This window comes from Uloborus diversus, chromosome 3 (assembly GCF_026930045.1).
Source record: "Uloborus diversus isolate 005 chromosome 3, Udiv.v.3.1, whole genome shotgun sequence".
NCBI classification, from domain to species: Eukaryota; Metazoa; Arthropoda; class Arachnida; order Araneae; family Uloboridae; genus Uloborus; species Uloborus diversus.
In genome coordinates this window covers 70,372,511-70,394,898 of record NC_072733.1, presented here as the reverse complement: position 1 = coordinate 70,394,898, position 22,388 = coordinate 70,372,511, and the positions used below count along the sequence as shown (strand labels likewise).

At 33.0% G+C, this 22,388-nt stretch overlaps 1 protein-coding gene across 2 annotated transcripts in view; it reads left to right on the top strand.

Moving 5' to 3' along the window:
• Positions 1 to 22,388, top strand: part of LOC129219361 (cadherin EGF LAG seven-pass G-type receptor 3-like) — a 238,112-nt gene that overhangs the window by 152,221 nt on the left and 63,503 nt on the right. For both annotated transcript variants that reach the window (XM_054853735.1, XM_054853736.1), the window contains exons 4-6: positions 1,837 to 2,045; positions 18,425 to 18,517; positions 18,619 to 18,726. In XM_054853735.1, the coding sequence (XP_054709710.1) occupies positions 1,837 to 2,045; positions 18,425 to 18,517; positions 18,619 to 18,726 (410 nt within the window). The remainder of the gene's footprint in view (positions 1 to 1,836; positions 2,046 to 18,424; positions 18,518 to 18,618; positions 18,727 to 22,388) is intronic.

Genomic DNA, 22,388 nt, shown 5'->3' with positions numbered 1-22,388 from the left:
TTGAACAAGAAAATTTTATTTTGTAATATGTTCATTAATTTATCAATAAAAATTGGTTTCTAACAAACGTTAAATGGTTTTAAAAGCTACAGTGCAAATTCTAAAAACTAAAAGAAATATTAGCAAAATTAAATATTTTAATTCTGCTAATGTTTTTAATTCAAAACATTCATAATCAGCCGGATGCAGTAATGAAAACAAGTCTTTAATGTTTAAGTAACATGTTTCGTGTGATTGTTGCGTAAATTTTCACAATTCTATAAATTTTCCGCTTTTTTTTTTTTTCTTTTTTCACCAATTTTAAATCGTCCCAATATATAGAACTGCTTTACACAAATCTGAAGCTCAACGTATCGGATGTGACATTTTGTGGAAGTTTGTTATTTTTACCCGACTGCGCGTGCGCGACGCAAAGGAGGGTAATGTGTTTATCAGTCTATGTATGTATGTCCGTTTCTATGTGGCGTTCTACAGGCTAAACGCCTTGGCCAATTTTGGCAATTCTTACGTCAATCGATGTGTCTTAACCTTGGGAGTGTCACTAAACACATGACAGTACTCAAAATTCTCCATATCAACAACCAGTTGGCATTTTGTTAGTTCGGGAATGTGTCGCTGTGTCGCTCACTACCTGCGTGCAACACAGCGTGAGGCAAATGCAGGTAGCTTTCAATGCCTGAATTTTTTGTTTACTAGTGTCTACTAATTGGAGCCTCAGTGGTGGAGTGGTCTAAGCGATTGCTTCTCACACTTGAGGCGGTGGGTTGGACTTCAACCCTCGCTCCGGATGTACTTTCCCCTCATTTGTTTTTGGCGTGATTCAGGGGACTGAGTTTCGGTACGTGTACTTTCGCGACAGGCTTTTTTAGTTTTGCGAGAAAGATTTGACTGACCATGTTTGCTAACTCGCGTCATCATGAGTTATACAGGCTGTTTATATAGCTGTGCTGTGGTTGACTTAGTTCTCGCATTTCTGCTAAAGGTCAAGCGCATGTAGCTTTAAGCCGAGTTAGGTCTTAGAGGGACTAATTATTTGCAGTTTAAACCACCGCAAGTTACTTAATAAACCTCACGATACAAACTCTCTCCATGAAATGACAAGACTGCGAGTCTTATAATCATAATGACTAAGTCAATGAAAATTAACTAAAAAGGGTAAAATAAAAATAATTATTAAATAAAAACAAAAAACCCGACTGCGTAAAAACCAAAAAAAAACTAAAAAGAAAAATGTATAAGCCCAGTAGTTTAGAATGCTATTAAGTACTACTGAATAACTGCACCATTGAAATAGTATATCTGTGTACGAATATGATTATATTCGTACACAGATAAGACATATCATAGATTCAAAAACAGAATAGAAGGATCAACAGTTGGGGCCCATTCCTTTTTGAATCAAGGAACCCCGTAAAATTTGAATGGGTCCCGACTGTTGATCCTTCTATTCTGTTTTTGAATTTATGATATGTCTTATCTGTGTACGAATATAAAACTATTTCAATGGTGCAGTTATTCAGTAGTACTTAATAGGATTCCAAACTACTGGGCTTATACATTATTCTTTTTAGTTTTTTTTGGTTTTTACGCAGTCGGTTTTTTTGTTTTTATTTAATAATTATTTTTATCGAAGAATGCAATTAACACTTCCAAGGATACATTTTTCAATACATTTGACAAGATAAATCGTAACTTCATACGAAAAGTATTATTCTCGGATTTATTTAGAAACTCTTGACGTTGTTTTTTAGGATCTGTCATTTTTGCATTTTGGTATTTTATTTTTGCGCTTTCGGAAAAACCTAAAAATAGGAATTTCTGCTTTTCTTTGAACAGACAGCATCATTGGTACGTTACCTATTCCTGGTGATCCATCTAAGGATGGGGACATCGAGTTAACCTTGGTTTCAAAAAACTCACCCGTTAGGATTCAGGAGGATACAAAGAATCTAATATTAAAGGAGCCACTGGATAAAGAAGGAATTTCAGGTCTTTCTTCCGTGTTGCTGGACGTCGCTTGTAGCAAAAAGGAGACGGATGACCCCGTAAGTAACTTTTGTGTATCAGGGATGAAATTTATCATTATATAAACTTGTATTTGCTTTGTGTGTTTTTTTTTTTTTTTTTTGTGTTATTCATCATGCAGCTTTGTATGAAGGAAATATTTATTTTCATGAATAAACCGTACGTTATGTGATTGATATTTCAGTTTACAGTACACCGACCAAAAAATGAACTCACTCGAGTGAATGAACCTCTCATGATTTAAAAAAAAGAAAACGAAAAAAAAAATGTATAAAAAAATTTTTTTTTCAGGAATTTGCAGTATAGTAACTTTCAAACTATAACAGCTTAATACATTTCCAAAAAAAAAAAAAAAAAAATTAAGAAATGTTGTTTTGTCCAATGGTTCAGGGTGCTTTTTTTTCAGTTCAATCTCTCAAAAACCTGATCGAAAACCATTGAGGTTTTTAAAAAATATTTTTTTAAGAAAATTATTTTACTGTTATAAGCGGTAGTTTTTAACGATATTCTGATTTTTTTTAAATGAAATTGCGCGTATGTGTGCATCCACTGGTCGGTCTACGCAACAAATGAATTGTATATAAAGAGGTTTAAAATGCATGGTTCATTAGCCGTGTAGGGCTATGTCTCTCACGTGGTTTCTTTCATCGAAATCTAATTAGAGATTCGTACATCTTTGCATATCTTCGTAACATGTTGGGAGATTCTCCTTCCTATCTTTAATATATGTTTGCATTCCTTAGATTTCATCAGTATCTGCGGTAATATGTAGGGGAGGGTAGCCCAAAGCGGGTAGGTTAACGAAGAATGCTCGAAAGTTGTAGTTTTTGCATTTGTAGCGCAACATTTTTGGTTTTATTTCTTAGCAGGATTCTTGAACTTCAAAATGAAAAGTGATTTTTGCATTATTTCAAACTCAATATTTATTTATTTATTTATTATCAAACATTAAAAACCCTTGGAACACTCGCTTTGCCCTACCAGGGGACCTAAAGCGGGTAATACGTTCAGGTAAAGCGGGTAAGCCTAACTAATTGTAATTTGGTACATTTGCCAATCAAATATGCAGTTATAAATGATTAAATTAATTGACTAGCTAACTGCCATAATAAAAAAAAATATAAAGTTATACTAATTTAAATTGAAAATCTAAGTCAGCACATTTGTTCATAAAACATAAAGAAATAACTGATTAAATTAATAGACTAACTAATTGCCAAGCTGAAAAATAACTTTTTAATGTGTCCAGAAATTATAAATAAGCATATGATTGAATTTCTCACCCGCTTTGCCCCACCCACTAGCGTGGATCGAAAAAAAAATGTTTTCGGAATTTCAAATCGGCCAGGGTGAGAAAAGTTGTCCACATGGACTAAACAATTACATGTGAAATTTCAAGTTGGTCAGATAATATCTTCATGCGCCGCAAGGCGGTCAAAGACCGCAAATTGAGCCTAAAAATGCATTTTTTCTTCTTTACGAAAACATTGATTTTTAGTAATTTTTCAAATCGGTCAGGGTGAAAAAAGGTACCCAATGAGGTGAAATACTATGATGTAAAAGAACATCACAGTCCGATGAAATCTTCATGCACCACTTGCCAGTCGAAATTCACGTATTGAACAGAAAAAAAGAGACGAAGGCATTAATTTTTGAAACTTTTTAAATCGACTATGGGCAGAAGAGTTACCTATAAATACGTTCTTTAAACTAGCACAAATATGATTAAAACTGCTTAATATTTTACCTTTTTTTTTATTGTAGACATATGCAAACTTTTGATGAAAGACAAGTCACATTCGAAAATATACTCATAAGCGTTATAATATGTTGTAATGAGATTCAAGTACAGGTAAGAGCCAAAAAAAAATTTTTTTTTTGCATTATTTCAGTAAAGAATATTTTATAAGTAAACCACTGTACAGTAGAAGAAAATTTTTAAAAAAGGGGGGAAGAGAGAGAGAGAGAAAGAGAGATCTCTATACAGACTGGAGCAGAACATCTTTGGGCAAATTAAATAGAGAACTCTTGAGTTCATATTGAAAGTATTCATACTTTCTCGTTACTGAATCGTGGCTAAAATGAAGCAATGTCGCTATTCCTCTCCAAGGGCGTCCATAACGGAGGATTTTAACATATCGCTCTGTTGCTTGAATATGACATGGAAAGTTAGGAATGGAAATATTAAGCCGATATAATATAATTCCTGCTCCGATATTACGTTTAAAATTTCAGAATCTGCATTGTTTTTCGTAATAGGTGGCTTATATTTTTTAATTTCTTGCAAGTTGTCATGGTTTGTGTAGTCATTGCATCAAAGTTGATGGCCGGAATAACAAATTTCCTCGCAGACAGTAAGGATTTTATTAGTTTTCTTGCTTCCATTATTCTTCTTAGGGCCAGCTGCCGTACGTACTACCTTTCATCTCAAATCACTGAAAGTGAAATATTTTCCTGTTGTACGGAAGAAACAGTTCCTTCGAATGAGAGGACAGATAACCTTTTTCAAATTTATTTTTAAGTATCTCAATCGATTAATAGAACTCCAAAGCTCACTTGTAGCTAGAAAGTCATGCAACATCTCAGTTTACGTCAAAATGACCATGTGCTGTTTACTAAAATTTGAGATTTTCAGTCTTAGACTTAGAGATTACTTGCCAAGTAATTTTCGAGATAATGAGCCAAATGTTCGATATTCTGACATTCTCGCATTCGTAAAAAAATTAACGCCTGGCATGAAATGGTGTAATGGGACGTTACTCAAACAATTTCAAAAGCATAAATGATTTTCAACCATAAGAAATCCACGAGATTAAACTTCGAACGATACCCTAGAGCTGTGCTTGGAAACTTGTGGCATATGGATCATTTGAACTGTGCTTGGGGCTCTTGAGTATTTTAATAAAATGTTAAAAAATATCTGCAAGAGTGCCATTTGCCAATGTTTCGAGTAAAATCTTTCATCTTAATTCATTCTTCATATTTCAAAGTACGTATATCATTTTCTATGTAAAAATAACATTGTTCTTAAATGCTTTTGTTCATTACGGGACGCGCGAGCGTCCCGCCCCGCCAAGGAAACCAAACGACAGCAGTCAACAGAAGCAAATCCACCGCCAAAGACGAAAGGAAATAAAAGCGACCAAGAACAAGATTACACGACAGAACGAATTCAGGTTTTTTGGGTTTTTCACCCCTCTGTGTCTCAGCCCCATGAAGACCCCCGGAGTTGATTTTTGGTACACTCAATCTCTGGTGGCCCCTGACGCCGTAAACCAAAATACAATCCCCTGGACCATCAGGGGGAGCAGGTATTAAAGTTATAAAATCGCTGTTCAAAAAAGTTTTCTCTTTCTTTGACAGGGTTACAGCCCAGACGAAAAAAGGAATCAATCTGAAATTTCGAACACACATTCCTTGTGCCCTACTGATGTGCCTTTTGTGCCATTTGATCCCCCTCCCCTTCCCCCCTCGTTTTTACCCCCAAAATTGTACCTTCCCGGGGTTCTATCACAGCCCCCCGGGGGCTACGGTAATGATTTTTTGTATACATATTCTTGGGGGGCCATTGAGTACATATACAAAAATTCAACCCCCAGGGACATCATGGGCCGGAGTAATTAAAGTTTGAAAATCACTAATTTTCCCTAAATTATTATCTACTTACTCTCAGCTCATAGGGTTTGTTTATCTCGGACTGCAATTACAAGGTTAGAACAGATGTAACAGTTATTCCAAAGTTGTCTTTGGAAATGAAATTCAATCAAGACTAAAACATGTCCAACAGTTGCAACTAGACGTTAAATCGCGGATATCACAAATTTGCCACAGCGACTGCGCATGCGCGCAGACTTAGCTCATTGGGCTTTCTGTTTTCAGATTCTATGTTGTTTGTTTATACTTAAGCAGAGAAACAAATTAATGAATAAGATTAGAATGCTGTCCTACACCCCCCCCCCCCCACCCTCCACCCCCCACCCCCAGTTTCGCCAAAACAAAATTTCTTTTCTTCCTGTTTTTCAGTTTTGATATATTTATGGAGGGAAGAAATTTTAAATGTCTTCACGAAACTGGGGTTAAACCATTACAATATTTTACGTGACAAATTATATGAAACTGTACGCATATGAATACGGCACATATAACTTTTTAATTGAAAGCGAAAAATAGCACTTTTTATTGGTTTGCTTATTTTCTAAATTAATGGATTTTTCACAAACAACACATAATGAATTGAAAATATATGAAATACATGTGTGGATATCCGTGCTTTGCAGTAATTTGTTAGTTGTAAAATTTTTTGCAATTAATTTAAGCAAGACTTTTAATGAGCTTAGTCCGCGCGCAACATGAGCATTCGCTATGGCAAATTTGGGATATCCGCGATTTGACATCGAGTAAAGTTGTATAGATCTTCTGACATAATCAAATTTAAAATATTTAATGCTTAGTTTTTTTTTTTTTTTTTTTTTTTTTGCTTGGTGATAACATGCGTTATTTCGTTTTTTAAATGAACTTTTAAACAAAACTAGGTGTTAAACAAGACAAAGACTTCTATCAAGAAAAAGATAAATCACCAAACAATTAAAATTATCCCATAAAACGTAAAATAATCCACGATATAAGAAAAAATGTAATTAAACAAAAAGTGAAAAGCTAGATTAAAATAGCCCTCAAGCTGTAAAACATTTAAAGAAACCTTCATGAAAATGTTAAATAGCCTGTCAAATAAAGAAACTGCAATAGAATTTATTGCGAAGTTGTAAAATACTCGAAAGCAATATAATTTAAAATATAATATTTATTATCCAAGAAGTTTTCTTTGCATCAGAGAGAGGATACAAGAATTGTAAAAAAATTTAAACCGCCCAATTCTCGCAAAATGAACATAGAATCTTAATAGTCAGAAAATAACTTGACGTAAAATTAGGCTAGCCATTATTGTTCCTTAAAAACACAAAACAGCGTTGTTTCAATTGAAAATTTTTTGTCTTGATGTTCTCAATTCTAAAAATAAGTAAAATAGTAATAATATCAATGCAAAAAGATGTGATATCTCATCAAAAACAACCCTGTTGTAAAAATTTCCCCGCCAAGAAAACCTTTAACTTTTCCGCACAAAAAAAGAAAACCTGCATCCTAAACCCAAAAACCCGCAGCCATAAAAAGTTATGATATCTAGTTTGCCCGCCAAGTATCTGCCAAACTATCATCCTCCCTCTTCTCCTTTTTCATCACAGCTACTTCTATTAGAACCTCCTCCCACCTTCAACTCCTCAGAAATATGGATAGATCTTTTAAATTGTTTATCTTGTTTGGCGGGAAGCTTTTTGCTCAGCAAGCAACCACTTCACTTTGAAAAGCTTCCCGCCAAACAAGATAAACAATTTAAAAGATCTATCCATATTTCTGAGGAGTTGAAGGTGGGAGGAGGTTCTAATAGAAGTAGCTGTGATGAAAAAGGAGAAGAGGGAGGATGATAGTTTGGCAGATACTTGGCGGGCAAACTAGATATCATAACTTTTTATGGCTGCGGGTTTTTGGGTTTAGGATGCAGGTTTTCTTTTTTTGTGCGGAAAAGTTAAAGATTTTCTTGGCGGGGAAATTTTTACAACAGGGTTGTTTTTGATGAGATACACTTTACGCCAAGATTTCCACATACGTTTAGACGTTTTTTCATGCTTGATGTTAATTAATTTGTTCATGTTCTAAATACAGTTACTAATATTTTAAGCAATTTACTTTTTGATCTATTATTGCAAAAGGAAAGTGGTGGATGGTAATTAATACTCTAACTTTAGAACTACAGACAGGAATAGGAACATGAATATTAAGACTGTGTTTAATCTTTGTTTTTGAAGATTTTGTTCCATCAAAGCTGTTTGCTTTTGTTCTAATGTTGGGTGGTTTATTCCCCCTTTTTTTATGTTATTTTAATTGAGCAAAATAAGATTGTTTTTAATATAACCTTTTTGTTTCTTAATATATCTTACTTTAATGAAAACGCGATTGACAAATAGCGAATCACGTGATTAATTTCTGTGGCGGGTATGAATTATTTTATTGCATGAAGCAACATTTCTACCCGTGGTCGATCTCAAAATTCCAAGATTTTTTTTTTCATTCGTAATAAAAAGTTTATTTTAGGGCTCGATTTGCAGATTTCGACTGCCAAGTGGTACATGAAGATTTCATCCGACTGTGATGTTATTTTACATCATAGTATTTCACCCCATTGTGTACCTTTTTTCACCCTGACCGATTTGCAAAGTTACTAAAAATCAATGTTTTCGTAAAGAAGAAAAAATGCATTTTTAGGCTCAATTTGCGATCTTTGACCGCCTTGCGGCGCATGAAGATATTATCTGACCAACTTGAAATTTCACATGTAATTGTTTAGTCCATGTGGACAACTTTTCTCACTCTGACCGATTTGAAATTCCGAAAACAATTTTTTTCGATCCACCCAATTACCCACTTTTCCCGAAGGCACGTTTTTTTATTTCAATAATTATAACCTTAAATTTAAAAAAGAAAATAACGAAATGACCATCGTAGTTTGTAGGTGGATGGTGTCAAAATAACGTAATATTATTGATATTTAAAAAATTAACTGGTCTTCGACTAATCACAAGTTTCATACCTACAGTTTTTTTAGATATGTATCAATTATCTTATTTTAAGCCTGGTTACGCCATGCCACTTCACTGCTGCTGTGAATGATTGAAACTTGGGGGTGTTCGGGTAAACATGACAAATGCATGCATCGGAAGCTTGCACTCCATGCGGCGGCATACGAATGACAACCCGCTTTGGGCCGCCCTCCTCTATCTGATGCCCCCCCACACGCCGGGATCTGTGGCCTACCTGATATTTGGATCTAAATCCATGTGATTAAAAATCTCTTCAGGCGTGATAATCGAAAAACTTAACTTGATATTAAGAACAGTTTTTTGACATTTTCGTATCATTTCCCAGAACATGATGAGGTGAGTTGCAGATTATGTTATCGTACGATTCCAAATGGCATAGCTGAAAATGATGGCCGTCATGTTGAACACGTTTTGTTACAAGAATATTTTTTATGCTATGGTAAATGGTATGTTAAATGCTAATACTTATACAATGTAACGTAAATCATTAATGAAAATTTCCTCTGGTGACAAAATTTTGACCTATTTTTTTAATTCACTCTAACAAATTCCCATCCCTTCATAATGGCGTAGACAAAATTTCTGAACAATAGTTTCGTCTATAGCTAAGATCAAAGTAGGGTCGCTATATTATGGTCACACTGTGCAAAACGAATTTTTAAGCTCCTCTCTTGCATGTTTCTCAATTTTCTGTTAAATTTCATTCTGTTTGAAATTTCAAACCAACCCTCTCACTAAAAACAATCTTTGTGTGTGCTGAAAGAAGAGCAATCTTGTATTTTTCACTTTATGCATCTTATTATCTGCAGAAATTTTGTTTCTTATACATTGAGAAATCCGTTAGTTAAATTAATTTACCTAAGACGAGGCTTGCCAGATGCCCCAGTTTGGCCGGGACGGTCCCAGTTTTCCGACAAAATCCCGGTGTCCCGGCCGGTTTACTTCACGTCCGGGTAAAAGAAATTTAATTACTTATGACCAAATAAGTCTAAAAATAGTTAACTATGAAGGATTATTTAGGCTAACTATTTTATCATTTGTAACATTGACATGTAGAATTAATATCGGATTAGCTCATGAGGATTTTTACAACAAGATTAAAACCAAAAAAAGACTTTCTAAAAAAAGTCCTAGCCAATGACAACTACATATAAACATTGTTCAAATTTTTATTTCTCATTTAAAGTGTTTCTTCCTACTAAAGTAACTGATAAATATCAACATGCAGGAAATAAGATGCTGAAATTTATCTGCATGCGTGGTTTATTACTCCTGGTTTAGGTTCAAAATTAGTAAATTAATTATTCATAGCATTGAGAATGAACTACCCTCTAAAACACTCTAAAAACCAGCCAGAGGTGTTCGCCCTTTTGAATACTCCTATCGTTGGGGGGGGGGGGGGCCTTCCTGTGTCTGGTTGAGCATTTCAGAAATCTCGCAAGCCTACTCAAGACCATTAAGAAATAGGTACTCAAAACAAAACTCTAGATGACGGTCACCAGTCGCCAACGAAACCATTTCACTGAAAATGGAACCCAGAAATGAAGTCCCGATCGCCAAAAGCGGCGACCATGTGTTTCTTGATTTGCTAAAATAATATCGCGCAACGGCAACTCACTTCCAATAATATCCCTGATGTTATCCGTCTCGTTCAACGCGTCAGTGGACCCTAATCAATCCCATTTCGTTCGATTTTTCATCGTTAATTGATAATCGAATATTTTTATTTCAAGTAAGAAAATCAAATATGACTGATGTTTTTACGTCTATTTATATTTTAAAATGATCCTTTTTACGATCACGTTTTTCTTTTTCATTTTCTTTTTCTTTCTTTCTTTCTTTCTTTCTTTTTTTTTTTTTTTTTTTGATAAATATTTGTCTTTGTGTTGACAACCTTTTACAGTTCCTGATGCTGTGAAAAACAATACTGTCAGGCGATATAAATTTCTGACTAATGCCTAAACCAAGCCCTGTATGAGTTCTCACATTTAATGTAGGTTGTCCAATGTGTTTCAAATACTTGTAAAATATCTTCTAGTCTTCGTAAAATCCTAGTCTAGAGCTTTAGCTCAAAAACAAACTCATATTCATACCATAGTCCCTTTTACCATTCTTCTGCCTAATGAACATCTACTCACCCATAAATTTCATACCAATTAATAGCCGACGTACTGTAAAGTCAAAATTGATTGAAATTCATGAAAGCAAATCTAATTTTAGTCTCTTGGCTTTCCTGTAGGATATGCGACCCACGAACCATGGCCGATATAGAGGCTCGTCCGGTCTTCAGCGTATAACCGCGCGGATATTAGAGATTATAGGCTTATTAACTCACAAAGGAGTATTTCATCCTTTCAATAACACTAACTTTGCCCGTTCTTCCATTGAACGGCTTTGCTGATGGATGCCTGGGCACATTTTCGAGTTTAATCGCAACTAGTAATGCCTAATGTGTGAACTACACATTAAGCCACGGCACTGGAACACCATTCGTGCCTCAACCGGGACTAATGTGATGGTGGATATGTTACTATTAGAATTCAACGAGTTGTTTAGGGTCAAAAGTGTTTGCTGTGAAATTAAGATTCAAAAACACTTTTTTTAGAAATAGTACCCTAAATCAAACCAAATATTAAAACGTTAAAAATTTGAACTTTTTGAAAACATTACTAAAAAGTACGGCTTTTACAAAAGAAATTTTGTGTGGTTATTTTCCCACGTAACTACAGCTGTTGCGTTAACTGATTTTGAACGAATTATGACCGAGACAATATACGAGGGGATGCCTCTCTTAGATTTTATTATTTCAATATAACAAAAGTTTTGTTTTCCCCTGAAATCAGATGACTATGTTATTAATTTTAAAATCAAATTGGAACTGGTTGTGAAAGACTTATTTTTTAGTTGAATGAATGGGTTACTTGATCAAATGTTTTATTTCTAGTTAAAAGTGAAACTCAAGGGATAAACTCAGGAAACCTGCTCCGGTTAATATACCAATTACCTACGAAATAGCTACATAGACTTACTTTTACTACATCAACTTACTAATAAAAGTACAAAACTTATCATGGGAAAAAAACTTTTCTCTCGTCATGTAAATTAAAAATAATTTTTATGGTTTTGTAGCATTTGCTTAAGCTTTTTTTCCGAGTTCTCTGCATGGTTTGTGCTAAATGCTAGTCTTATAGAAAAAGTACTCTAAAGCCTGCAAGATTTAATTAAATTTTCAAAACATAAATGTAACCACAGCTCCGATATCCAGGATATATCCGGATATGCGTGTGTGAATGTTTTTAAATCAGATTCAATCAATGGCAAGAATTCTTCCTTTGAACATAATGTCCACTTTACATAAAATTTAAATGAGAAGCAACCATTTCTAAATGTTTCATTTTTTTTTAATTTTTTTTTTTTTTTTGGTCTTGAGAATTCATGCATATTACATTGTTAGCCACTTGTGTTATTAAAAAAAAAAAAAGTACTTTTCTGCTAGTACTCTCAATCCACATTCAGCGCAGCGCGATAATAGCAACAATGTGTGCAATAAAGATTCAGTGTTACTGTCTATTTCATACGCACACTGCTTTCTTCATTACAGGCAGGAAAAATATTGTAAATCATTACCTTGACAACTATTTTTTGTCATACTTTTTTCATCACAATTTTTATTTCATTGATGAAATTACAGCGTCATAAATGAAAGTTGTACCCTTAATATTACCAAATAAAAAGAATTGGGGCTTAAAATACCATTCATAACCTATTCCATTTAATATTATTCAGCTTCGAAGCGTAATTGCACTTTATTGTATGAACAACTTCCTGTGACAAGCATGCGTGCCCGACATTTCTAATAAACAGAATGATTGAATCTCTCACTTCTAGCGCTATCAACTGAATCACCTAACTTCCTTTTGTAACTGCTTTAGTTTGGCTTCTTTAGTAACATCCTTTTATGTTCTGATCAATTAACAGTCATTTAAACACAAGAAAAATGGGCAATTATCGAATCAGTTTGATAATGATTGCAAAAGGCTTATTTTGTTTCTGTTCTGTCTGAATAGTGGTAGCTAATGTTGCTGCCTACAGAAATGAAGATCAAAAAAATGTCATCTATGCTTTGACAAAATCCATCAGAGTAATACTAAATTTCATTTTTCTTCTAGACGATTAAACTCGGTCAAGAAGACGGTGATAATGATTCTACGAGGCGATTAAATTCAGATGTTTATACCTCGGGCAAGAATACTTAAGTTTTCAATCATTCCTTTTATTTTCTTTATTGCCTCCAACCTGATTAAAGCGGCAGATAATATCCATTGAAGGCGTGGTTACAATGTCAATCATGTAACCGATGCGTCTTAGGAGCAACCCTTTGAGCCTTTCTTTAATTTATGGTGTGTCAAATGCATATTGCCGCAATCTTTACGCCTGCTACTTTAATTTTCATCTCAATCATGGTTTATTGATAAGATGAAATGTAGTCTACTGATCTGCTTCAACTGCCATTTTTATTTATTTATTTATTTATTTATTTATTTTTTTTACAATTTTCATTCCCTTCAGATTGAGACTAATTTTTTGAATCACAGGTCAATTTTGTGTGTTTAAGCATTTCCAATGCATTAAGTAATGACATCAGTTATTTCAAGACATTTTAGGATTTACATATCAAAAAAATGTAAAAATTAGTTTCAATACTTTATACTCAATCAATGCTTCATAATACTTAGAAAAGACTTTTAGTCAGATAAAGCTATTCAATTCTCTCGGGCTGCATGATACGATAATAACCTAAAGATATTAGTTTTAACCCATCAAAATCTCATGGATTACATTCAATACTGTACAAAGCAGCAGTTTCTTACATTTTTTGCTCCGTGGATCTGATATAATGTACTAACATAAACATACATACACCTGTAAATACGGTGCATGTTTACGTGATGGGGTTAAAACATTTTCTTATTAGCCACAAACAATGAATAAAGGAACAATACAAAGATTAGCTCCTATAATTCTCAGCATATATTTTGAGCACACATCAGTATCCAAATTTTACTTTTCTGGTTTCGATGCATTTGTGTTTAATATAAATCATGGAAACTCAAACTGTTTTATATATTTATGAGAAGAGACAGGAAATGAAACACACTATCCAAGAACTAGGTACAAAACGGCGGATAAAATTTTCCTCAAAAGTTGCAATGCTTGCTGAAATAGAAATTTATACAGCATATCTTTCAAACAAACCTTATTATCTTCTCAGAAGGCTCCCGCTCCGTGGTTTTGGGTTTGAATCCTATCCATGATATGGATGTTATTGTGATTGGTGGAGCACTTTTCCTGGATTCAACTTTGACTAACTGACGTAATGCTCCACACAATGCTAAAAAAAATTGATCAAACTAAGCGGTTTTTGTTTTTACGTGAATGCAAACTCTAAAAACACATACAGTGAAAGGTCACGATATAGCCTATGATAGCATTCATTAATCCTTTAAGGAGAATGGGATCTTTGCGTCCCCAAATTAAATATGTATGTTATAAGTTATGTGTCACAAAAAAAAATTACAGGTTATATTTTGTCCATGTTTTTGACATCATCAGACTTAATCAGAACCTTAATTTTCATCAGAATCTTAATTTTAGCACAAAAAAAGCATCATTGTTTAAAAAAATAGGCTAATTTTATTTTGAAACATCTCAAACGATTTCAACACGTCCTCACATCTGCATTCCTACTATTATGTTTCTACTTTCAATAACTGCCTTTTAAATGAAGATACAAGATTACCTTTATAAGTAATAGTTTAACCATGTTTTTGACATCATCAGATTTAACCAGAACTTTAATTTTCATCAAAATCTTAATTTCAGCAAAAATAAAAACATCTTTCTTTTGAAAATACTCTAATTTTATTTTGAAACATCGGAAATGATTTCAACACATCTTCACATCTGTATCATACCGTATCATGTTTCTCATTTCAAAAATTGCCTTTTGATTGAAGACTAAATGCTAGTAAAGTCATTTATTATCAAGGCATTTCTGATTAGAACAGTAAATTAATTAAATTTTTAAAAAGAGTCGTAGCTTTACACCTTTAATGGACCATAAAAACACATACAAATCCCATCAATTTTTACAAAATCTACCGAACTAATTTTCACGAAATGGGGCATACATGTTATTTACGTCGCCTTTTAATAGTTTTATGCATAAAAAACTCCCATAATCTACCGCAAAGCTTATGGTCCTTAAATGGTCAAAAACGATGAAAGATCCGGAAAAAGAATATTTATGCCGCAATATTGCGACACAAGCTAGTTAAAATTCTTCAAACGATGAATTCGTAAGAACAAAGAAAGAAGAAGCAACACTTAAATGCGAAACTGTCCAAAACTCTTCCGGTAAGCACGATCGAACTTCCTGTTCAAGATGGGCAAAAGAACATTCATTTGAATGCAAGCACATACCCAAATGCACGTTTAAAACAATACAATTAAATCAATCATAATATTTTTCATTTTTGATGAGATGAAGATAAACAGAAGCAATTCCCTGTCACCCAATCATTTCACCTTTAAAGTCAAATCAATGGTTAATCGTTCAAGCGTAATAAAGACCTAGATTCGGGTACCCATCAAAGATGCTTCTTTTATTTATCTGCTAGATTAGGTCACCCTAACCTCAATTCTCTTGAAATCTAATTGGGATAATTTTAGAGCCCTTTTTTTGTTTTGTTGCTCGTTTAGTATTTTTCCGACCATAGTCTTCAGAATTTTGCACTGAGGCATGACGTCCGATTGGTATGTTTGGTAAGAAATTTCTGAAGTTATTAGGATCCGCATTCTTAGACAAAAACATTTTCTCAAAGCAAAATACTGAAGGTTTGTTTTAACCAGTTTTGATGCATAATTATCAAGAGTGGCATTAGTCTTAGACTATTTTCAGGAGGAGTCATTGGTGCTTTATCGGTCATGACATGATATGTGAATTTCACATGATCAATGAAGCATCTGAGAAACATCATGACGTGATATTAATATATGACGTCATAATGTTTCTCCGATGCATTGATCTGATACATATATATATATATATATATATATATATATATATATATATATATATATATTTTTTTTTTTTTTTTTTTTTTTTGAGGCATTAATTACTAGAACATTGAAAAGTTATTTCTTTACATTGATTTCAATATCTAGAAATATTGGTAGGTTATTGGTTAGTTTAAATGCAGAAGTACTTTTCTCAAAGGAAAAAAAAAACTATAAATTGATGTGCATAAACTCGAATCTTAATCAGGGACTTGTTACTACTTTTATTCACTTTATTATATTAATCATTTGTTACGCAGTTGCATATGTGAAAGCGCAAAAGTAGTAACTAATGGAGTTCATGCACCAAACTCTGTTAAAAAGTCAACGTAACCGATTAGGAGGCTACACAGCAGAATCCTTATCTGCTCCTAAAACTGCATTATAACATTTATACGAGAGCAAAACTTAATTTACGGATATTTCAAAGACTTGACATGTGTTATCGAGAAAAAAATATATTTTGGAAGCGGTATCTGACTAATTTAATCTATATGTTTTTTAATGAAGAAGGGGTAGTTTATATATATATATATATATATATATATATATATATATATATATATATATATATATATATATATATATATTTTTTTTTTTTTTTTTTTTTTTTTTTTCACTTTTAACGTGATTATAGTTCAAATAAACGACGAAGAGATGGCAGATGACCTTGAAGGGGAGACATCATTTGCATCAATTGTAACAGGTTGTTTGTTGTTATTTTGTAATAGATAAAATCAGTGAGAACGCGCCTCTTACTACTCGGCGCTTTCTAGTTTATTCTAACTTACTGTAAACAGAGTTGGCGATTAGGACTGAAAAGTGTGGGGGGGGGGGCAAAAGAAAACGACGACTAAAAGCCATAAGACTTTTAGAGGCCGTAAAATATGAAAAAAAGGAGAGAAAGAAATGTAAAAAATTTTGCTAGGGCTAGTTTTGAGAACGGAGAAGTAGCAATTGATGTAAATCTAACAACTAAACTCACGTTTTTCTTAAGATTTTGATGAATTTTGTACGCAATAATTTTCAATTATTAATAAGAAACACTTAAACATGAATTAGACATGCATTATTTACCCCAAAGTGTTTTTAGATGTCACAAGCACTTGGTAATAATACCTAAACAATGTTCCGTAAACAGATACACAAAGTAAAGCAAATGATTATGTTCTGAAAAGTTTGATACTTCTGCTTTTTTATAATTTCTAGTTTTGGTCTCTAAATTGAAAAATAAAATTTATAAATGAACCATAAAAAAAATTTTGGAAAAAAAAAATAGAACCGACTTCAAAATTGCTCTAAAAAGTGAAAAATAATTTATTCTTTAAACACCATCGATAATACTTTTAAACATAATTTTTGAAGTTGGCGCAAAAACGATCGATAAAATCATTCACAGCCATAACTCAACTACAAGTATAAATTTAACCAGGTCCAGTTTCTTCACTACCAAATGCATTACGCATTGATGACAGCATATTTGAGTAACGATATAAATGTTTCGTTCCTAACTTTGGATGATTTTTTGATAAAAATATGAACGAAGCATGGTTACAATGGATTTTACTTTTTGTTTTTGCGCCAACTTCAAAAATTATGTTTAAAAGTATTATCGATGGTGTTTAAAGAATAAAATTATTTTTCACTTTTTAGAGCAATTTTGAAGTCGGTTCTATTTTTTTTTTCCAAAATTTTTTTATTTCATTCTTTTTAGTGTAAATGTAGATATTTCAGTAAAAGTAAGAAGTTACCTAGTAAGAAGTTCGGCTCTATATCACTGCATTGCTTTAGAAAAGCCTTTATTCAAAATTATCATTACAATTACTATTAATGTTACTGTTATATGACACCAAACTTTTATAACAATGAGTTTCATATTGTCGCATAGATGAAGATAGCGAAGACAATGTGAAAGCCAAATGAAGCGAATACTCGTTAGTCTCAACTCGAGATCTTTATTCAGAACCACGAATGAACGTTATATCTCCTTATATACAACTTGAGAAAGTGCTGGAACTTTCCAGACTTGGAAAGATACAGAAATTAACAGAACATTCGAGAAAAAACGGGAAACAGTAGAAACGAAATTTTAGTAAAATTCACTTTGTCCTAGTCGGGATTTGAACCCGGGTCGCTCGTATGGGAGGCGAGAATTCTACCACTGAGCCTCCGTTATCCACGGATGAAAAGTGCGAACTTCGCTACAATATCATTTAATAGGGAAATTGCATAAAATTTACTGTTTTTTTGCCCATAACTTTTTTTCTAAAGAACAAATATGGTCAAACAAAGTAAAGGGACCTAAGTTGAGCCATCCCCTATCCATTAAAAAAAGAATCATTAAAATAGGTTCACTAGGTGAGACGCTATGAGTGGACAAAAAAAAAAAAAAAAAAACATACATACGGTATGAACTGATAACCGCCTCCTTTTTGAAGTCGGTTAAAAAGTGAGGGGCGGTGCCCCCACCCCCTCCCGAATCGCTGCAACTGACTACAAATGATATAATGATATTTCCGCAGCAAGGTCATCCGCCATCTCTCTGTGGTCAAGCTTCAATATAATTCAGATAGTAAACAAAAATCAATAACATATATAATACCGCTATTGTTATTTTTTCTTTGCAGAGCATAACGATACCAGTTCGAGTAATCGTAACTGATGCAAACGACAACGCACCCGTATTCGTTGCAGCCCCTTATTCTGTGAATATAAGTGAGGTGAGTTCTTTTAATTTATTTATTTTAACAACAACAGTTCTTTAAGCTTTTTGCCTAGTTCCTGAACTACTACAAATTTTTCGCTTATTACTCATTTTTAGGTGACTGTCGTTGGTTCAACTGTGATACAAGGAATTAAAGCTGTCGATAAAGATCAGTACGGTCCTTTCAGCACTGTGGAATATCACATAGAAGATGGGCCATATTCGGTGAGTGTTTAAAATATCAAACTCTTTCGGAATTGGATAATGTTCGAAACAGCTTTAAGTTTATGATAATGGATAGAAGACGCTTTTCATATTTTATTTTTGAGAGAGTTCGTAGTATAAGTTCAATGACCAGTGAAATCATTAAAATAGTTTAACAGTTTCTTGTGTGGAAATATTATTCGACGTTTTAATAATTGTAAATTAATAAAATCGTCAATCTTGTTCTCTGCGATGTAAAGTAAAAATGAGTGTTTATAACTATACTGGAGGCAGGACTGTTTGCATATTATTCTATCAACTGTTTCGAAACTGAACAGGCATCATGGAAATACAAGAAATAACTCACATATTGCTAAAATTGGATAAAAGATTTTTTTCATTGATTTGAAACGGGCTACTTGCTTGCGTAATTGTATGCCGTTCAGAAAGATTCCAACAACGTTACTTCGCATCTTTTTACATTTTTGTGCAATTTCTGTTTTTGAAATGATAGGGTTCATGAAAAAGGGATGTTTAATTTCAGCGTTATGTTTTGGAAATTATTCTGATGAGTCTATTCGAAGAAGATTTTCTGATATACTTACCAAATGAACTCGTTATTCTAAAATTACAGCTTAAAATTTCAAAATAGCGTTATGTAAAAGAAAATTCTGTTAATCGATTCTCTTCATGCACACAAAGAATTCTCTTGCGTATTTTTCATGTTAGAAAACCCGAATACAAATAACGAGGGTTTTACGTATTTTCAGGAGTGTAGGAAATGTTTAATAACTAACTGGACCTATGTTTATCGTTATGGGAAAACTTAACTTAAATGGATCTGCTTTAAACCACAAAATAGTCTTGTTCTATCTTCCATCTGTTGGTGAAACATAAGTGATGAAAATAAAGGGCATTATTGTAAATATTAATCAGACCCAGCTAAGTTTTGTTATGAGTTACGGCCGATATTAAAACTATAGTTGCAAAAACCTTCCATTCAAAAAATAAATCGATAAATAAAACTAAAAACTAGAAAAAAGTACTAAAATGTAAAACGACTAAACAGTTTGACGAGTTTAAGTGGAGCTATCCCATTCTTGCTGCGACGTCTGTGATTTCACAACCATTATTTGAAAAAACGAGGGAACTACTCAAAACTTTTTTACCTTAAAAAAAAAAAAACTTACTTTTGAATCATGCAAAAAAAAAAAAAAAACCCCGCAAAACTCAAATCTTTCTATATTACTGTAAAATGCTGAAAAAGAAACCATATTCTAATAATATTACCTTTTAAAAGAAATAAAATTGTGCCTTGAATACATATTGCAGAGAGAACTAAGCAAAAAACGAAATGGGGCTTTTTTAAAACAGACTTAAATTTTGCTGTGAGTCGAAAACACTCACGACTTTTTTCAGCACGAAATAGTTGCTCAGACAAAACCATTGTTGATTTTACCTTGAGACATAATTTCTCCGATTAATGTAGTGAAATTGCTGATACTTTTATTTTCTGGCTTTAAAACGTTAACGTGACTGTTTACGTGAAGAAAATTTAAAAGATCTTTTATTCAGCTTTGAATTCTAAACATTCAATTTCATTATGTCTTTATGAGTACCTTGAAAAAGAATCGGGTATTTACGTACATATATTTTTCTTAGATAAAAGATTTAAGAATTCCTCAAAAAAATTTAGCGTTTTCATTAGGTTGAAAATCTAAGTGGGCATTTATTGCTTAATTGGTATTTTCGTTTCGGTTGTGATAAATGATCAGTCTTTGTGTAGAGGGAAATAATTATATTCAATGAAACGTTTTATAAACGCAGGAGTTTTGAGGAAAATATTTACAAGAAAACATTTTGTGCTCAGTGTTTATTTATGTTACTGTTTGTAGACTATGTTGAAAGGCTCTTATGTAAATTACTGAATCTTTTGAAATATTTTACTTATTTTAATCGTTTCAAACTTGCTAAAACGTTTTCAGTAAGAAGACCGCAATGAAAAAATTTAACTGGGAGAGATTGGAGGTATTCGAAAAACATTTTTCTACTTGCTTGGAGGAGTTTTGTATCCATAAAGAAGTAATTTAGTTACTGAATTTGGCTATTGCCAAGGAATAACACATTTGCTTGCTTCAACTTTCTCCTTATTCACACACACATACAACCGAAAAGAAAAGAAAAGACGAAGGAAAGAAACATTGAAATTTTAAATGGTTTAATTAATAAGAAAGCAATATGTGTTTCAATTTGGTTGAAACGGGGAGAAAAATAGATTGATTGAATCATGAGTAATATCGCGCCTAATATCTAATATGACTTTGTCATTTCGTGCATATCAATCGCGCTATTGATTTCAAAAATATGTACTCAGAGTATACTACAAATAAGGTTAAAGAGTACGCTCCTGTGTGTTTTCTGAAAAAAATGGTGAAACAATAGCATCCTGGTTATGTTTCTGTCTGCTAACCTTAGAGTAAAAAAACTCTTCGTAATGCAATATATTTATATCGTTTTGAACGTGTTTTTTTCTCAATAAGCCTTATTTTAAAGCCTTTTGATTAAACAAATAATTATACAAACAAATAATTATTGATGATATTTTGCATAAACGCTCTAATGATTTTTTATAAGAAGCTATGATTATTGTAGATTAAAAAATTTAGTTTGATTCGCTTTAAGCTTCGTTACATCATGAGAAATGTTTAACAAGAAGATCGATTTCAGTGCCCAGTTGTTCTGTAAAAACATCCTCACAGCAGCATCATTAGAAGTTCTCCTTCACTACCTATGTCCAAATTTTTATATCAATTTGCGGACAATTTTTCAAGTGCATATAAAAATAATGCACGGAAATTATCGATGATATTTTGCACAAAAGTTCTAGTGATTTTTCGAAATCAACTTCTTTGATAGGAGATTGAAAAATTTAGTTTGTTGCACTTGATGTTTCGTTGTATGGAAAATCTTAAACAAGAAAATTGATTTCACTGTCCAATTGAGGCAGTGAGAAGCAAAGGGACGTAAGTGGCAAAATTAAAAATTTGGAGATAACCAGTACAAATAGTAGGGGAACCCCTCCTTTGTCTTGGGACAAGAGATGGTACTAGACAGCATGATTTAGGGGGAAAAAATGAATGGAAGCCTACCTAGAACGTTATCTTTAAACTCGTTTTACTCCAAACTCGAAATTGTCCACTTACATCCCTTTGCTTCTCACCGCCTCAATTGTTTTGTAAAAGCATCTTTACGGCAGCTCAATTAGAAATCTCCCTTTCACTACACATGCCCAAATTTCATGTCACATTACGGATAAGTCTTCGAGGAAATTTAGTACGGTCTTCTCGTAATAGGAGTTCTGTTGTCAAAATAAAAAGTTAATTAAATTGTTCTGCAGACCGTGAATCACGCTCCAATATTTTTTCGGCGAAATTAGAATCTTTCAGTCTTTCTAGTAACCATCCTTCCACTGGAAAGCATTGAACTGTGCTTTAATTAACCTTAAATGTGGAGAAGTAATAAGTTGCCTTATCGGGCTATCGAAAAACAGGATTTTCACTTCGATGATAGAAAACTTCGTTCTCCTTAAGTGACCACTGTTATTGTGTAAATTCGGTCTTTGTATGTGGTTTGAAAACTTGATCACTGCTTTATTTTTCTCTCGATTTACCTGCAATGATTCA